At 36.3% G+C, this 20989-nt stretch overlaps 1 protein-coding gene across 1 annotated transcript in view; it reads right to left on the bottom strand.

Moving 5' to 3' along the window:
* LOC306863679 (suppression of tumorigenicity 18 protein-like) overlaps positions 1-10575 on the bottom strand; it is a gene marked incomplete at its 5' end in the record, with an annotated part of 64132 nt that extends 53557 nt beyond the window's left edge. The window contains one exon of the mRNA XM_079407181.1: positions 10383-10575. Coding sequence (XP_079263307.1) covers positions 10383-10575 — 193 coding nt within the window. The remainder of the gene's footprint in view (positions 1-10382) is intronic.
* Between the last annotated feature and the right edge of the window lie 10414 nt (positions 10576-20989).

The following is a 20989-nucleotide window of genomic DNA, read 5'->3' as shown; positions in this document are numbered from 1 at the left end:
AAGATCCAAAGACTGCGCAATCTGATTCCGGTCAAGACGTCGCTGATCTCTCGTAATTTGCTGAGACAGCTGGCGAAAGAAAAGAACACGACACATAAATAAGTTTTAAAAGGGATCAACTTTGTTACAACACTCTTGATGAATCGGTGGATATATGAAGGAAATCCTTGCACTTGAATATTGTGTTGTTGAAAGTAGAATATTAAACATGCTTTTCCATCGAGGATGTGCGGAGCATCAGGAAGTGAATAAAAGTGCATTCTGGGTGTTTGATTTGGGGGTTTTATAAAAAAAAAAAAAAAAAATGCACATGCCACAATAGGTGTCTATTAGAGGGAAAATTAGAGCTAAAGTGGGCGAAATGAAATGACATGTCACACAAAGGTCTGCGTTTTTCAAAGTACACTGCATGTTTGGAGAAAATGTTTGATTGCGTTTATAAAAGTATCACACTGGGTCACACATAATGTCTAAAAGCTTTTTGCATTAGTCCGCCAATTATGTAAGCAAAGTTAAATGCATCTGGACCCTGTTGTTTATGTGCCTTAGTCAATCCTACACGCGCTATGACGAATAACTCTATACTTTAGACAGAAATGCTTACAGTGCCACATTTGCTGCAGTATTTTAAAGACCGTTCCAAACATTTTGAGAGCTCAATTATGGCGCACAAATCCAAAATGCTGGGGAAAAAAATGTGACAATGATGTGCACATATTTCTTGTAAGCTATTAGCAACTAATAGTTCACAAAAACTGTAAATTATGTTATTTACTCGCCCTCGTGTTGTTCAAAAGCAGTGTGAGTTTCTTTCTTGTGTGGAAAACAATAGGAGATGTCATGCAGGACGTTCACTCTGCTTTGTAAACATACAGTATATAGTAACCAAGTGTCAAAAAAGGACACAGCTGCACTTTAAAAGTAGCATATGACTTGTGCACTCTATTATAAATCTCTTAAAATCATATAATAGCTTTGTTTGAGAAATATATGAAACTGTTCAGTGAAAATCTTCACTATAGTTGCCAAATGTAGATCAGACTTCGACATATTCATATTTTGTGTGTTGTGATTGGCTACAAGACATGTAAGAACCAATGTCATAATTCATGTCAAACTTACATTTGATGAAGAAATCTACTCGCATACACAAATGGAAGAGCGCTATAGTGAAGGGATCTTTAGATTTTTAGTCAATAAACCTTTAAATGTGTATCTGTTTCAAAAGATTTGGAATATAGATGTGGAATTATTAAAAGTTGATGCCGAGGACCCTCAAATAATGATCCCCTTAAAAGGAAAAAAAGAAGATATTTAATTGCATTCCTAAATAACATTACCACAGCTATACATATTTATTTTTTTATAAAGACCAGTTTATGTAGTGTGAAAAAGGCTTGATATTATAAAGACATTGTTTGCAAAATAAAATCATTTGCTTTTATATTGCTACTGTAATGAAGCCAAAGCAAATCTAATAAAAAATATTATCTGGAATATATTGACTTTGTAATAAAGTTCTCTTTAAAAGTTTAGGGTCAGTAATATATAATTTTTTGAAGAAGAAGAAATGTATACTTCTATTCAGCAAAGACACATTAAATTGATCAAAAGTGTCAGTTAATACATTTATAATGTTATAAAAGATTATATTTCAAATAAATGCTGTAATTTTCTATTCATCAAAGAATCCTGAAAAAAATGTATCATGGTTTCAGAAATAAAATAAATTAATACATAAAAAAAATAAAAATGATTAAATTAACAATTATCAGCAAATTAGAATTATTTCTGAAGGATCATGTGACACTGAAGAATTCAGCTTTGCATCACAGGAATAAATTACATTTTAAAAATATTCAAATAGAAAAATAGAAATATTTCATAATATTTTTGAGCAAATAAATTCAGCCTTGGTGAGCGTAACTTCTTTCAAAAATATCAAAATAATTTTAATGACTTTTGAACAGTAGTTTATCTTTTTTGTAGCCACTTTTAATGTCAGATGTATAAACCTGAAGAAAACTATTTTTAATTAAATTCCAAATATTTGTATAACCCTTGTTACAAAAATGTCATTCTAGCTCAGATTCCAAGCCCTAAAAAAATATTTCCAAACAGTCTTGAGGCCCCCGGGGTCCCGAACCCCAGTTTGAAAGCCCTTGATCTGCAGCCCAGGTTTTATGGAATAATTGACTAATTTTATGGTGTTCTTTTGTCCATTTTAATTGCATGAGCAGCGTGAAGATTCTTCAAAATTTGTCCTTTTAAGTTCTACACAAGAAACAAAGTTGAGCTGTATAAAAACAAGAGGCTAAGTAAATAATGACAGAATTTTGATTTTGGGTGAACTATAAAAGCCTAAAAAGAACTGTATCACGCTCGGCACCATTGTCATGACAAACTCCGCTATAGCTCAGGTGCAGCAAATTGTCTTAACAAGGCGCATAATAAGTGGAATGGACTCCATCTGTGTCCACTGATAGTGTGTCAAATGGTTTAAAAACACCTGTGAGAGAGACTCACCTGTCCATGTCTGCTCTCTCAATCAAAGCAAGAGCGTCTAATTATAGGATGCCAACCAATAGCTGGAGAACAGCTTGATCGGATTAAAATGATTCACAGATCAGCGGATATGTATGAAAATGTCAATGACACTGACTCCTGCGTTTTGGATTCGAGGTTTGCCTCTTGGAATCTATAAGGTTTGGAAACTATAGGACTCACAGATGCAACAACCTAAAGTCCTCCAGGGAAGTATGCGGTGTGCTGCTGTAGTTCTTGTTAGCAAGGTGGTCTCCAGCATCGCCTGAAGTGATTATCTATGCCTTCCTAACTAGGTGCCTCCATGGACCTGTGGGCAGAATAGCAGATGTGCGCTCATATTTGGGTAACACAAATCCAAAGTCAGTCTAGATGCAATGCAGGATCACTCCATTGCGTGACCTATCTGCGCAAAATAACCAACATCATGGAAAAATAAAGGAATACTTCACCCAAAAATTAAAACTGTCATTATTTACTCACCCTCATGTTGTTCCAAACACAGATGACTTAGTTTCTTCTGTGAATGGAACACAAAAGGAGAATTTGTATTTTTTTATATGCAGGAAAAGATGATCAGTGAATAACAACATAAATTTCAGTCAGTTTCTCACATAAAACTAGGAGTAAAGCATCAGAAGAATTAGAATACAAGTCATATGGACAACTGTTTTGGTGCTCTGAAAAAAAAAGAAGAATTTTTGGAAAAGCCAATTGATTCAATGAATCATAATTTCATGATCATGATCTGTAGCTCTGTTACAAAACCTCAATGCATTCAACCTTTCTAAGCATTCAATGGCAGTATGCTGCTAAGCTAATACATCCTGATACAAAAAAATACACAACGTACACTGAAATTTACGTACACTGACTTTTTTTAAAATAAATAATTGTAACCAAAGTTAAAATGCATTATAATATTTGCAGATTACATCTACAATTGGTTGTTTGTCATGCTCTAATGCATTATACTTTATAAAGTTGTAACAATAAGTATTATAATATATTCTTACTGTGGTTAAAATTATTCAGAAGTTCATACATTACAGGGCATGATCATACATCAATGCATTATAGGGTGCATTGGTCAAAAGTTTGGAGTAAATAAGCTATTTTTAAATGAAGTCTCTTATGCTCACCAAGGCTGCATATATATGATCAAAAATAACGTAAATATTGTGAAATATATTTACAATGTAAAATAGCTGTTTTCTATGTGAAAATATTGTAAAATGTAATTTATTTCTGTGATGCAATGCTGAATTTTCAGCATCATTACTCCAGTCTTCAGTGTCACGTGATCCTTCAGTAATCAATGTAATATGCTGATATTTATATAGTATATTTGTATAGTATATTTAGAGGCTTCACGTAAAATATGACCAAATTTCTGCTCAACAACTGCACACATTGACTTTATACACTATATAATAAGTATTTCCGAGTTTCTAACAATGCATTATGGGATTGCCTTCTCCACGACACCTAAACATGAGGTATCTTAGAAAGCAGCTTGATTTATTTCCTTAATTGAACATTTCGTAAGTCAAAATCGCAGTCTAGGTGGTCAGCACACTAGGATTCAGAACAAGTTTCTGCAAATGTTATCATATGATCAGTATCAATATGCATGATCGAATTACTTTAACAATACATTTTCTACATGGCAACTGTACCTTCCGCACCTATTTAAAACAATAAAAAAACAACACGAGTGTATGCGAGCACAGTGGACGTCAAGGATTAACACATATAAATGAATGTACTTTGATGTTGACTGTGTGGGATGGGATAAGATTTTCTTTACCGTGGGATTTTCTTTACCGATTCCTCAACTTCGGAGTAGCAGAGGTTAATCTGTTTTAAACGCATTGTACAGCATTTTACATGCGCAATACATCCGTGATATTAAAACGAACACGCCAAAAGCCCAAAACTCTTCTAACAAACTGTGTCTCTCTCTATCACGTCGAGATTGGTCTTTAATACTGGAGCGCTACAACGTGCCCATGCTATTCAGTGGCATACTTGAGAGTCCAAATAACCCTCTTATTAATGTGGATGACAATGTTTTGATTGCATCCAATATGGCACACTGAATCAGCATGCAAATGCCCTTTGAGCAAAACAAAGACATTGATTATGAGGTAAGTTTCTTCGGCACAAGTAGCCCGCTTGGTGTGATTAATCGGCCTGTGCCATTGATTTCCCTTTGTTTAGATCTTTGCTAACTTTTCAGGAGATACAATTATAATTTGTTCGCTAACAATAAATCCAATCTAGCATGCTCAAAGAAAACCTTAATAAGGTCTTCCATGTTATTTGTCCTTTCAACAGCCAACTGAATGCATCTGAAGAGAGCGGGGGGAAAACAGGTCGGGCTCCTGACAGTGTTGATTTGTTTGTTTGAAATACGCTTCGACAGTATTTCCAAACAGAATGGAGCCTAATACGGAAAAAAACTAGACTGAAAAGATGAACGCCGAGATGTTTGAATCATAATGGCACAAGTTCAGATCCGGCGTACAGGTATATATTTCACCTATTGGTTTAGGCTCGGCATTGTCGCAACGCCACAAAAGCATCAGATACATCAGAGTTGGGCCGATACAATGTACTATTAGCATTTGCAAGTCAAATGCACGTGTTCCATCAAAGTACTCCATCAAAGAGCATTTGAGACATTTCTCAGATTTAGTACTTTGAAAACTCACCCCCACCAGATACGGAGTCTCTCTGACTTCTCGCATCATCTCTCCGAGACACTGATAATACGATTTCAGTGTTTCTTTTTTTCCCTTTTTTTGCTGTTGAGAAACAAACTGGATTATGAAGAGATCACTACATAAACAGCTTTCTAAAAGGAGCCAGCTATTTTAAAAGAGGCTGAAGGAATGCAAAGAGGGATTTAAATTTTAATTTGAATTTATTCCAGCAAGTGAAAGGTTCTTTTGAGAGGGGATTTCGGCAAAGATGATGGTATTTAAAAGTGATAAACAAGCATCTAAACCTACAGTAAAATGCAGACATTTCTTCTTCTTTCGAACACAGAGGCGAAATAGGGCTTGCTATGGTCACAGCTGTCAACCCACAACAACATGAAATGTAAACTGAAACATCTTGCACAGATAAGTACTGCATGCACACGCATCCTTCAGATGGAAAGTTTCTAAGCCGAATGTTGAGCGTTCTTTACAGGAAGTTATCAGTGGTTCAATTCAGGGTTCTTATCGTTGTTTGTTTACTATAACTAAAACTATTAGAAACATTTTGTTAATTGAAATAAAGCTATGTATATATATTAGATGACAAATGTAGAAGAAATTTTGCCTTAATAGCAAATGAGTTGGAGCACCACAAATACTGACTGGAAGCTAAAACTGAAATAAATAAAAAAAATTGAATAGTAGTTTATATATTATTTTCTTAATTTTATATACAGTATATATATATATATAAATAAGACACATAAATATACATATACTGTATATGTGCGTGTACATGACAAAAGCACATTGCAAATTTACAAAATTTAATAAATGAAAAATTTCAATATTAAAGAAAATAGTTGTATAAAATTCAGTATAAAAAATAAAATAAAAAATGCATTCTGAATGCATTAATCAACAACCTTCTCTTTCAGTATGACTAGTCATATATTGGCAGATATCGGTAATCCCGAGCTCAGAGACCCATGAAAACTAAGCAACTCTCTGGCTTTTCGCGCACTGGTCATAAGTGGCATAAATAGTGAGTTTAGTGCGTATGTGACACATAGAACACATACCACACAAACAAAGAGTTACATCATGCTGTTGCATGGTTAATCCGATCAAGGCCAGTCTTTATGCCTTTGCTATCTTCAGCAAATGCCGCCAAAAATGTCAAGTAAACCATTTAACAAGAGTCTAAGAGAATGATTACAGAACCAGGACCGGATATGATTTCACACTGCTGGATGGCTCAATCGCATCTCCCAAACAGGCTTAGAACTGGAGAAACACTATAGGGCATCACTTTTTTCCAGTTTTGTAAATATTCCATTCTAAAGATGTCGGGCAAGTAACTTTTGAGTTGGCAAACTGGACTGTGCACGCTTTGTAGAGCACGTCACAAAAATATGGCAGTCGACAAGTCAACTGATCAAGCTGACAAGAAGCCTAATATAAACAGTGATCACTGGGTTAAAGATGGTGCCGTTTTGTAATCAGTGGTTCTAAACTGGTTTTGTCTCCAGATTTATTACTCATAAATATTACAAAAAAACTGCCCAAAGGCCCAACAACATGCAAAATCTAAATGTTAAAATTATATCCTTCAGAACTCAATCATTCTATCATTCTATTAAAGTTCTATCCCAGCTACAAAGTTCTATTCTTTGCTTATTTTCACAAAAAGCAAAAACACTGTGGCTACCTTAATAATCACAGCAACACTGATTCAACCAATGGCATGACTTTGGGGTGGGGCTATCTGTTTGTCCAACCAATGGCAGATAGGATGAATGTTCAGTTAAAGCTGTTTAGAAACATCATCAGAAAATCATTATTTTTGAAACTTGTTTAGTATGGTGCACATTGTTGCCATGTATACGTAATATTTTCCATGAAATTATGTCATTAATATATTTTCTCATAATAACGAGATTAAAATGACATAGTTTTCTTGTTAAAATAACATATTTACTTGTAATAACAAGATGTTATGTTGTTAAAACAATATTTTTTCTTGTAATAACATATGACAGAAACAAAGTTTTTTCCCCAGTTATAACGAGATATTATATTGTTAAAATCATACTGTTTTTATTATTATATCATATTGCTGTTTACATCTCATTATTAATAGAAAATATTTTGTTTAAACAATGTAACATCTCGTTATTAGGAGAAAATATATAGTTTAAATGACATAACATTTAATTATTACAACATAAATGAGTTGTAAAATAATAAGTATGTGGCAGCAATGCACCACCATAGTATAGCAATGCTAGTGGCAGAAATTACACGTCACCTTTAAAGGGATAATTCACCCAAAACTTGTCATTAATTACTCACCCTCATGTCGTTCCAAACTTATAAGACCTTTGTTCATCTTCAGAAAAAGTATTCTCAAAAAGTACTCTCGTAGCTTTGTGAAATTACGGTTGAACCATTGATGTCACATGGACTATTTTAACAATCTCCTTGCTATGTTTCTGAGCCTTGATCGTGTAAGAATCCTTGCTGTCTATGGGAGGCTCAGAGAGCACTCGGAATGCATCAAAAATATCTTAATTTGTGTTCCGAAGATGAACGAAGGTCTTACAGGTTTGGAACGACATGAGGGTGAGTAATTACTGACAGAATTTTGATTTATGGGTGAACTATTCCGTTAACATCATATGAATAGTAAAGTGAACAATTTTCTAAATCCATGTACTAAATAAGTCTAATCAGACCTGCAAACACATTGCTCTAACAGCTAGCACTCCTCTTGCTAAACTGTAAGTTCTCATTTCCACTACAAAACATTAAACTTGGGTTTAAAAAAAAGTCCACTTACAGTCCAGTTTATTAAATCCTCAGGAATTATCTTTTCCTGACAGAACAAGGGTTGTTTGGTCTCAGTTCACTTTTTTGCCATCCATTCCTGGATGTAGCCAGGCAACTCTCCTGAAAGCACGGAACAATCGGTAATGCAGGGTGATGGCAATGACTGGAGCATTGTCTCAGGGGACAGCCAGTTTCAATAGGCTCGGAAAGGCAATCCAAAAGGTGCAGATGACAATGGCTTTGTTGCTATTTATGCAGAGCAGATAGCCGGGCATTGAATCAGGCCTCCCCAGAGCCACCAGAAAGACCTCTGAGAAACATACAAACCAGGTGATAGGAGGGACATATGCTGTGGTGGATCCAGGCACTTCAGAACGGAAGCCAAAGAAAGTTTGACTATCAAGTGCAACAGAAAACAAAAAAAGACATGGACGGTGGTCAGGACACCTTTCTTCAGTCATTTTTCTGAACTTGTTCCTCAGAAGCACAATGGCATTTCATTTAGAAAAAAGAACTGTTATATAAATGCAATATCACACTATCTATCTATCTATCTATCTATCTATCTATCTATCTATCTATCTATCTATCTATCTATCTATCTGTCTATCTGTCTGTCTGTCTGTCTGTCTGTCTGTCTGTCTGTCTGTCTGTCTGTCTGTCTGTCTATCTATCTATCTATCTATCTATCTATCTATCTATCTATCTATCGCTTAATGTGTAAATATATTTTACTACCATATTGCAATAAGGTAAAATCAAAAGCATTGTATTGGTGGAAAAGTTACTTAATGTTTGCATAATCTACTCCAAATTTTACTTAATAGTGATTCATTCTCAAGTGAGAAACATGTTCCTTTTAAGCTTAAATAAGTCAAAACAAAGAGATAATGCTTTTATATATATATATATATATATATATATATATATATATATATATATATATATATATATATATATATATATATATATATATACAAAATAAATTCTGCATTTCAGCTATCAGACACTTAAAAATAAATGATACCTTGCATTTGTCATTAAAAGTTTGTTTAATTGTATTTCATCTCTAATAATGTACTTTTAGTATTAAAGGTTATTTGGTAACACATATTAACACATATTCACTATTAACTAAGAGTTTTCCCTCAATAAACTCCTAATTTGTTGTGTATTGAAAGTAAGTAAGGTAGTTGCTTGTAGCAGTAATGTTTTGGTATAGGGTTAAGAGATCTAGAATATGGTCATGCAGAATAAGCCATTAATATGTGTTTTATAAACACTAATAAACTGCCAATATGCTTATAGTTTATAGTGTTCCCTAAGTGTTACCGGTTATGTTTATAGCAGTGTGCCTTAATTCTTTCGTTTAGTCTATAGAGAGAAACCAAACCTCAACCAAAGATCCAAGATTTATTGTTGATTAAAACTAGATGCTTCCAAAAAATGAATAATTTGCATGTACAATACAATTATTAATGACTTATTATTTAGGACCCTTACAAGTAAAAGACTGTTCATGCATCATAACAACACACATTTTGCCAGGTGTTTTTGCAAAATGTATTCACCCACCGGTTTGATCGGTGCACACGCACACTCTCATTGTTAGCTTTAGCAAAGGCTAAACTATTTGACACTTGCCAAATAGCGTTTGAGCTGACGTTAACGCGACGCTAGCCAACGTTAATACAACACTACTCAGATGAAGGCAAAGTGGTAAACAGCGGTGCTGCTGAATAAATGTTTCCTCATAAACAGCTCTAAAATATATCATCAACAGCAAGCACACTCTTATATTCATAACATCCATATTCATCCATTTGGGAATGATACGTTTGCTTGATCCTCTGTTGTCAGTCTTAACGCTGGCAAAAGTGCTCTATAATTATTGCTCTCGGCACCAGGCTGAGACAAATAAAAGTTACATTGCAGCTGCATTAACATGTGAATGCGGCTTACAGAAGCGCACGCGGTAAACTGCTCCACCTGGCTCGCGACAAACGTCCTTGTCACAAAGTCCACCCACCGCACTGGCTTCCGCTGAAAGGCCTCCTGGGGGACTTCAGTGACCATTCACTATGTTTTCTCTTTTCCCAAGCACCTGTGACTGTTTTAGTGCTTTTCCATTTTTTTCCGGCTTTGTCTCTCTCTCTCTCTGCCTCTCTCGTTTTTTTTTGGCAGGGCCCTATCATTAGGGAAACACTTTCTTTCAAAAGGAATTCTCGCTGCTAACAATGCAGTTTGTGTGTTTACTAAGAGAAACAGGCCTCCGAACGCATCCAAAAAACATGTCACGGTCAATAACGGCGGGAGAAGCTAGGTTACGGCGGTCACTCCTTGCCTTTCTTGGGCAGGTGCAGTTGGAAAGACTCGCCTCCTCTGCCGCTTCCGAAGGCTCATCCGGCTTCTCCATGGTCCTGGACCTTGGAGAGCTGCTTTGCCATTTTCCAAAGGAGTTTGGCACAATGGCTTTGTCCCCTCTTTTCATTGTGTTTCTGTAAAACACATTTGCAGCATGACTCTCCAGGTTTATCCCTCTTGTGAGCCATCTACCCCTTTTTCTCTTTCTGCTTCCACTAAACCTAAGCTCATCTCGCCAACCTGGAGTAACGGAGAATTACGCGATTGTGCGCCCGTAGTTTTTTTTTTTTTCCTTCTTCCACCCTTCGCCGTGGCTATTTCCCACTTATGCCATCTCGACTGACACTCGGCTAACTGCTAGGCTGAATGCCGCTTGCCCAAATTTGGCTGCAAATGGAAAAACGAGGACGGAAAAGGGGGGGCAAATAAATATGCAGATTAAAAAGTAAACATTCTCCAAGAGAGGGAAAAACAACCACATTTTCATATTTAATCCAACTTAGCAGAAACAAAAATAACACATTATGCCCTAATTGGGTGCCGTGTAGTCCACAAATACTATTACAAGGCCGATCAGGATTAGCTCTGCTACATACCTAGTTATCTATTTCGGAGTGCCAAGACTGCAAGCAGTGGGCAACTAAATTTCAAAAGCTGGCAAATCCAGTTGTCTCCTAAATACAGAAAGTACTTAAATCCGGAGCTAACACAAGAGAAAGAGGGATAAAGGGTACTCTGCATATCACCAAAAAGCTTGTGCACTTTGCAGAATCACTGGCTAGGTTAAACAAATATACTAAGCAGACATCAAAACAATCCTTTGATCTGCAGCCTAGTTTCCAGAGCAGCGGCTGGGCTCCTGTTGTAAATAACTTGTATAAATCTGTACCGTTTGCCTTCAGATAATTTTACGAAAGTGCCAGGAATCCACAAGGAGAGATCAGATAAAAGCCGTATCAATTATTTACCCACTACTACACGTTCTCACGTGGCTAATGATCAAATTATTAGCGTCGGCGAAGGATAAAAACACGGCGGCTTACGTACCTCCGGCAGCCCGGGCAGGTCCGGCGGCAGCCAAACGCATTGTCGGACGTCATACAAAAGAGGCTTGAGGAATCTGAATGCAGGGAAGCGATGTAACTTGCTGACTAACTTTGTCCTCTGTTTTGATGGAGAACACAATGGAAAACGCTGTCCATTCAAATCGGCCAGGGGAACAGAGGGGGCCGTGTGCCTGACTACCATCAGTGCCCTGATAACAGCTCTGAGGGCACAAGTGCACTGGCACCGGGCGACACCACACCACTCACGCCCAACAGAACAACTTTTGTGCTGTTGTCATCCTCCAGAAGTTTGTCTTCTTCTGCAACTAGTTTTTTTCCCTTTCCTCAGCGACTGCAAAGTTGTACAGTTGTGCTTTTGATTCGAACAGCTGCCATTCCTCAGCTTCTGCTTCCGCTCGGTTATAGAAGGCCTGTTGTCTACTGAAAGAGTCAAGTTTAGTGGTGAAAATGTACTTTTTAAACTAACGTAGAAAATGAAACTCAATTTGATCTTTGAAACATTTTTGTTCATTCCAAGCCCATTTACCCAGCATCCAGCATTTGTTTGCACATTTGCATAAAGTTTCTTAACTAAACTCAACTCCCTTGTTTATCAGCTAACCAAAGATAAAAATTGTAGTTTAGATGGCGTTTTGATTTGACATTTGCTTATTCATTTGCATAAATAATTTCACACATTTTGTTCTATACTTTGCACTGTCCATATAAACCGCTAAAAGGAAAAAAAGAAAGAAAACTTGATTGACATTCAATTTAATCCTATTCATGCAAACAGAGCTGGGTAAATGTTAAAGGATACCAAACACTAGTCTATTATAACAATACCAATACTTTTGACCATTATGCAAGTAACAATTTACTTGACAACACAGTGTTCATGCAGGTCATATGATCTTCAGCATTTCAGCAATACCATTCATATGTTTGGGGTCAGTAAGATTTTATTGAGCAAAAATGCATGACATTGTTCAAAAATTAGACTAAAGACTTGCGTTGTTAAAAAACATCAACTTTCTTTTCATCAAAAATCCTGAAAAAAACAATTATGGTGTACATAAAAATATGAAGCAGCACAACTGTTTTCAACATTGAGAATAACAGGAAATGTTTCTTGAACAGCAAATCAGCATAATAGAATAGAAATTCAGCTTTGCATCACAGGAATAAATTACATTTTAAAATATATTTAAATGGAAAACAGTTATTTTAAATTGTAATCAAATTTCAAAATATACCTATTTTTACTGTATTTTTGATCAAATAAATGCAGCCTTGGTGAGCATAAGAGGCTTAATTAAAAAAATGTAATCCAACCCCAAACTTTTGAATGATAGTGTATAGTATTATTAAAATATTAATTGTTACATGATAAACTACTGTCTTTGACCACTTACCTTAAAAAAAGTAGCATAATTTTTTTTCAGTGTAGTTGTTATTTCAAATCATACTTTCTCATAAAAAGTCACAATATAGAATAAAAATAAACTGAATTCAGGTCATAACGTAAATATATTTCCTCCTCCCCAAGCTTAAATCCCAAAGCATCCTCTATGCAAATGCATCATGACACACCACGCAGGAAAAGACAAAATAACAAACGGGATAAAGTAATACTAATAAAAGAAGGGGGAGAGAGAAGACGGGAATACATTTGTTAATTTCTGCTGTTGTATAAATGTAGGAGATGAGAGCGCTGGTCTGGGCGCTGTGCATATGCATCGGGGGGCTAAATTGTGAAATGACAGATAGCGATTCTGGGTGTGATAGTGTGGAATGACTAACTAATAAGAAGGATGCGTCGGTCTGTTAGCGGAGAGAGGCATTAGCACTCTGGCTGTCAATCAAATGGCGGGATGCGGGGGCTGGGTTAGGGTGGGCCGGTCTGGGGTGGGGGGGGGTGTCTAAACAATTATCATTTGCACAAAGACCAGAATTGTCAAGATCACACTCATTTTGGCACTCTTAAACAAGCCAACTGATTAGAAACCTTTTATATTTTCTGAACTAAGAAAACATCAGTGCTTACCTTTAAAAATGATGCTAGGATGGTTGCTTGATAGTTGCTAGCCAATAGATCCCATCTATACGTCTATGATACAGTCTGGACCCTATATGCAGCTCAGGATCCTCCTTCAGTACAAGTATACACTCTTAAAAATTGATGGTTAAAAGAAGCACCTTTGACATCTATGGAAGCTTTCCATTCCACAAAAAGGTTCTTTATAGTAGAAAACGATTCCTTACATTATTGTAATGTTCTTCACATTAAGAAAATGGTTCTTTTAAGAACTGCTCGCTTAAAGGTTCTTTAGGGAACCCAAAATGGTGCTTCTACACTCTTAAAAATGAAGGTACCAAAACAAGATTTTTGTAGTGATGCCATAGAAGAAAGAACCTGTAAGTGAGCACTTCTTAAAAGGATGATATTTTCTTATAGCGTGAAGAACCTTTTTAATAATCTAAAGAACCTTTTCCCACTTTAAGGAATCTTTTGTGTGATGGAAAGGTTCCATGGATGTTAAAGGCAGAACCCAAGAACTCAAAATGGTTCTTCTGTGGCATCACCGTGAAAACAACATTTTGAAATCTTTATTTTTTTCGATCACCTGGATAAAAATCATAAATTTGGTTGGATTGAAAAGTAGTACAAAGCTATGCACCAAAGTTTAAAACTTAGAATTTGTCCAAATCCAGAACAAGAATTATGATAGTACACTCTTAAAATATAAAGGTTCTTCATTAGTATCGATAGTTCCATGAAGAACTTTTAACAGTCATGGAACCTTTCCATTGCACAAACGGTTCTTTATAGTGGAAAACGGTTATTTAAATTATTAAAATGCTCCTGACACAAAGAAAAAATGGTTCTTTTTGTGGAACCAAAAGTGGCTCTTCTATGGCATCGCTATGAAAACCTGCTGTTGGATTATTATTATTATTATTATTTATTTATTTATTTGTCTGCCTGTATAATAATAGTAATTTTGGTTGCTTTGAAAAGTAATAATTCACTTTTCCTCAACACGTTACATAATTTTATTAAAGGGGTCATATGACGTTGCTAAAAAGAACATTATTTGGTGTAATGCAATGTTTATGCGGTTTAAAGTAAAAAAAACACATTATTTTCCACATACTGTACATTATTGTTGCTCCTTTATGTCCCGCCTTTCTGAAACGAGTCGATTTTTACAAAGCTCATCGTTCTGAGAAGCGAGGCGTGCTCTGATTGGCCAGCTATTCAGTGCGTTGTGGTTGGCCGAATACCTCAAGGGTGAGACGGAAATGTTACACCCCTTACCATATTGTGATGGCGTGTCCCGTCGCGACGACACAAAATCAATTAAACCCATTATAAACGAGGCATTTGTTGCATCCAGTGGGGTCATAATTACTGATTATAATGACTTATACTGTCTTTTTACGCGTTGCATTGCGCTACATAAACATTACCATGTCTGCATTTGTGATCGGAGAAACAACAAACAAGCACTACTCTACACAGCTCAAAATTCGCGTTTGAATCGTCAGTGGCAAATTTTTTAAATAAGAAATCATACTTACAGGCTGCGAGTCAGAAGCACCATACAGTCCTTGCAAAGTTGGAGTTGCCCCACTTTATAGAAACAGCCTTTGTGCAAGCCAGCATTGTAGGCTACTCTTCCAGGTTCAGGAAATAGTCCTCTGTAAAATGCGCTACACACTCTGTAATATTTGGGTTGAACTGTTCTGGAACAGTGTTGTAAATATAACTTAACCACTGATTTCTACTTGTGTCCTCTTTTGGAAGCCCAAACAAAGTACTTTCTCTTTCACAATGAAAACAGCGTCTCCAGGACATGGCGCCGGCGGCAATACTACAGCGAGAATAATAGTTCCGTGTTCTTTCTTTGCGTATATATTTGGGCGGTGTTTTACAAATCTTCCCACACCGTGATATAGAGATGTGGGGGCATGTTTAAATGAGCCGTTTTAGGGGGGCGTGGTCGAGTCTTAACTTTTATAAAGAATATCTCTTTGGTTTTGAGACTTTAGTCTTTGCTACTTCAGGGATTTTATCTATGCACAAACAGCTTGTAACACTCCAAAGAGAAAGGAAAACTTGAAATCGCATCATTAGACCCCTTTAACTGAATCCAATTTTAAAACTTTAGTGTTCATCCAAATCTAGAACCCTAAGCATGACAGCACTCTTAAAAATGAAGGTTCTTTATCGACAACAATGGATCTATGAAGTACCTTGAAACCTTTCCATTCCACAAAAGGTTCTTTATAGTGGAAAGATTATTCAAATGTTCTTCACGCTAAGACAAATTGGTTCTTTTAATAACTGATCGCTGAAAGGTTCTTTGGGAAATCTAAAATGGTTATTTTATGGCATCACTCCTTTGTAATCCCTTAGTCTTTAAAACACTAAATAACCACAGACTTTCTATATTCATCTGGTGGGACTTCTTGTCCAGTATTGGGCATGCATTTTTGTAGATATACAAATTTAAAGAAACATTTCAATGATTAATCATATTCAATGATTTAGTTCCGTAATAGCATCTAATGTCAAAAGGATCGGCTGGTAATTTGTCTCGGCAGTGGAAGTTGAAATAATCCAATGCAAATCGTTTTTTGTACACAATCCCTTTGGCCTTAATTGTGGTGGCGGTTTGAACATGGTGTGTGACGAAAGTTGTCATCGCTTGCATCCGCGTCTCTCTGAGCAGAACAGAAACAGCAAGAAGTTCTAACAAGAAACAGTGTGCCAGGTGGCGAACTGGCTGTACCAACACAACGCACAATCTGTCCGCTTCTACATCCAAAGCACTAGCAGCTGCCATCAACAGCCCCACACTCACACTCTCGCACTCACACACACACACACCCCTAAAACATGTTTGCTTCCTCCACTGCTCTCATGTGACTGATAAAGCCACAGGTCGGCCTTCACCACTTTTTAAGGATTTGTCATATTCAAGTTACATTTTAAAGAACGACATTTAAATATATTTTGTGTTTAGGCCTCACTTTAGTGAACAATATTGTGCTTCCACGCTGGAAAGATCTGCTAATCCAAAATTGAGTAGTTAGAGATTTTTCTGCCTAAATTTTTTGAAAATGTAATCTGAGAATAGTAAATTTAGAGATTCCACACAAAATCCAAAATGGGCTTTTTTGCTTCCTTAATACACAATTATGCTCTTAGTGTGATCGCCTTATATCTGTTTTATTTGAAAATGTGCAATTTTACAGAAGTAATATGTATTGAAAATGCTTTTTATGTTGATTTTAAACACTTTGGGTTACATTGAAAATGAAATTCAAAATTGTGATTATGACTTACGTTCATGCATATAAAATCCACATGAACATTTGGATGGGGGGGGGGGGGGGGAGTCAAACCGTTTATCAAAATGTAACAACTCGCTCCGCCTCAGAAACAACTTTTCCTATCAGGTGATGTCACCAAGCCCTCTTATTTTTAACTCCTCCCACAACCACATTTTCACAATCCACTTCATTCCCAGTGGTTAAGATAAAATCCTGCCCTACATTTTTTTATTGAATGTAAAAGTATCATTTAAAAAAAAATTAAATCACTTGTGGGTACTGTTTCACGCTTTTTGTAATACATTTTTAAATGCTATCCAATATTGTGGTTTTGACTTTGTGCGAATAAAATTCGCATAAGCAAACTTTCTTCCAATTTCTCCTAATTTACCTTATTTTCTATATTATACACACTTTCCTGGTCTTATTATGAACGATTAATTGGGGGGAATAATTGCTCCGCCTCAGAAACAGCTTTGTCACCAAGCCCTCTTAGTTTTGACTCCTCCCCCAACCACATTTTCATGATCCAATTCACTCCAAGTAAATACAATCAAATCCTGTCATACATTTTTTCAATTTACATTTTCTGTTTTATTGTAAATATGTCACATTAGAAAACAAAATCATTTGTGGGTGCTATTTCATGCTTTTTGGGATACTTTTTTTAAAAATTGTTGTTAGGACTTCAAAATCCACAAAAGCACATTTTGTCCAAGTCCCTAAAAATTACTTTAATTACTACAGTCCTAGTTTTATTGGGAACAATTTATCAGAGAAAAAAACCCAACAACAACTGTTTATCAAAATGCAACACCCCGAGAAACGATTTTCCATTTTGGATGATGTCAGCAAGCCCTCTAATTTTAAACTCCTCCCCCAACCGCATGTTTACAATCCAATTCATTCCAAATGGCTAAAATCCAGACTTGTTTTTTATCTCTGAAATTTCCAGTTACACTTTAAATGTCACGTTACAAAATAAAACTGGTTGTGGGCCTGTTCCATGATTTTTGGGGTACTTTGTTTTTATAAAAACGTAATCCAAAATAGTGGCAACTTTGTGCATTTAAAATCCTTGTGAGCACATTTTATCCACGATTACTGAATTCTGTTTCCTGCCAGGGGTGATACACTGCATGTTACTGAGCACAAAACATGTCACGTAGGACTGAGCTTTGAAATCATCCCAGCCTCTGCAATTTTTATTAAAACACAACCGAGAACAACGACTGCTAGTATGCGTTTTAATCACATTTGCAATTTTTCCACGTTTTCAATTAGAAAACTGAAAAGCCTGAAAATCTGTCGATATGTACGGATTAAACGACTGTAAAACGAGGGCGACTGGAGGTATGCATCCACCTCAGCGCTCGTAAGCTTCCGATGCAACCCGCTGGCTAAAAATAAAAACTTGGCAAAGTTGTGCACATCTCTTATTGGTCCTATAGTTTGATTTCACATTTAGCATGCGCGGCCCCCCCTCGCGTAAACACGGCATTCTTCTCTTCCCGCCATACAATGAGACTTGAGTGACTCTGGCAGCGAGCTCTGGATCGCTGCTCCTCAATCCACCAGTGTATGTTATCAGCAGGTAAACAAGCTTTCCAACAAAGCCATAATGGAACTGCAAGCGGCATAAAGAGGCTCATCTCAAAAAAGCTATACAGTCCATCAAAGCTGGTGTCATTCCTTCTGCACAGGCGCTGCGGCTGCAAAAACGCGGGAAGCTAGCGTCCATTTTCCTTCGCCAGATATCTGCTGATACCGCTGGGAAGGTTCGGACCAGTTTTTCTGTAACTTGTTAGAGAGCAGGAGTGATTAGGACAGATGAAACATGAGATATTTTTGCCAAGTTCTCTCTAATCCCTTTTTAGTTTGAAAATATTTATTTTCTTCATGGCTAAAAACATCTGCAATTCCCATATTTAAGTTTACACATTACATTCTTGGCCATAACATGCATATACACAAGCAAATCACTATAAATGTACAGACTGTACTAAAATGAAACTCTCTTTGGCTGCCAATCAAAACGAGGAGCTTTTTTTTCCCAGAGTTTGATCAACTGAATCATCTGGTGTGGTGTGAATACATATTCTATTCTCTTCCATGGCACCAAATATCATGCTATATCCTACGGTCTGTCAATCTGGCTGACACACACACACAAACACGCACAATGATCTTTGTCTGCGACATGAAAAGTATCTTAATATAAACTCTATTAATGCTGCATTTGAAATAGAACGTTTAACTTGCAAATGTTTAAATAGTTGTGGCACATATTGCAGCGTCTGACGAGCACGCTGTAATGATATATTATTACAAGCTGAGGCATTACACCTTCTGTCATCATGTGGACACAAGCCACGTTCACACAAGACGCAAAAGGTGAGAATCATGTGGCGTTTCTGTGACCAGCAGCGGTTCATCCTGTTGCGAACATATAGCCTAACGATGCACTCGATGACTTTTAAATTCATTAGACTTTAAATTAGGCTATGAAAGACGATTATAAGAATACACTAATGTGCAAAATAAACCACAACAGGGTGATAAACATAAGAAGCGGAGTCTTGTATTGATTTGAGTTCATGTCGCATTTTATAATCTTATGACATCTTCAAGCTTCCACTGAGAGAAAAAATGTAGTCCGTTACTGTACAAAATAATCACCTAGTAACGTAAGAGGAACGCTGCCGCAATATTAGCCTACAGGCATTAATACTGAAATCCTTTGAGGTCATTTTTTAATACTATCCATAACTGAAACGCAATATTGCCAGATGCGTAAAATACAAGGGAAATGACAGTAGCACTGGTTTCAGTTACCCAGATTTGCTCGTTTTGAAGGAAGTGGCTGATCGCTAAATGTTGCGATATAGTGTCAAAATTACTTTTTTTTAGCAAATAGACTAGTAACATTTCCATGAGCAGTCATGTTTATTTATTTTATGTAATATAAAACAAAAGTGGTCTGGGTAATTTTTCCATATTAGAATACTTTTTTTTTTTTAATTGCAGGTTAATGTACAAAAACAACTACAGGCCTAGACCTTAGTCGGGTTAGACGGCCTTTTCAATTTAGCACGGATGAAATCGAGGCTGTAAGGATAGACTTAGGCTGATGATACACAGGGCAACTTTTTTGAGCAATGTTTTTTGGGCACTTTCCCACTGAGAATGGGTAACAAATTTCAATCTGGATCAGTCTTGGGCCCTGTGTCTCACCTGGTTGCCCACTGACGGCAACATTGCTCAAAAATAGCTTTTATTACAAATAACATGGTTAAACTATGGTTAGTGTAGCAAAACCATGGTTAATTTGTGGTTGCCATGGCTTAACTAGCTATAGTAACCATGTTTTTATATATTTTTTGGTTTTATTGTTGTAAAAACAATACATTTTTACTTTTTTTAAAACTTTTTCTTATTTGTAAGTCGCTTTGGATAAAAGCGTCTGCTAAATGACTAAAATTAAAAGTAAAAAACATGGTTAATTTTTGTCAGGGACTGAACGTTTGTTTGTTTTTTCTAGAAAAATTAACAAATGCTATGTTGTTAAACAACAATATCCATTGAATGTACTGTACTTCGGCCCCTCACAGCCTAATTTTTATTTATTTCTGTGATTCTCTGACTAAGATCTATAAGCCATTTGTATTAGTTTACTGGTTGGTCTAGTCAGCATGGCAAAACTGAATCAACCAATGACAGGAATCTGGGGACGGGGCTATCTGTAGACTGGCCAATGGCAGAGGTGGAGAGTGTTCAGGAAACTTGTTTGATAACAGTTCTATCTAGTTCTATAAGTTCAAGCTAGTAGTACAGAAATCATACATCATTTTGAGTAAGATTTATCTGAAGTTTATAATAATTGTAATAAACATCTAAGGGGATTAGTTCCAAGTTTATTTAGATCTGTGTGAGGTTGGATTAATCAGACTCTTGCATGGCAATACAAGTAATAATTTAAAGATGTAAAAAGGTGTTTGTATGGCTCTGATACATCATTTAAAAGAACTGAATATCACATACTGTATGATCAAACAAACACGGCTTCCTTTCTCAATAACCCATGCCACTTGCTCTTTAACGTTTATCTCTTACTGGGGATGTACAATCCTCCATCTTGAGTAGAGGCACTCG

Source organism: Barbus barbus (genome assembly GCF_936440315.1).
Source record: "Barbus barbus genome assembly, chromosome: 44".
Lineage (NCBI taxonomy): Eukaryota > Metazoa > Chordata > Actinopteri > Cypriniformes > Cyprinidae > Barbus > Barbus barbus.
This window is presented reverse-complemented; position numbering and strand designations above follow the sequence as displayed.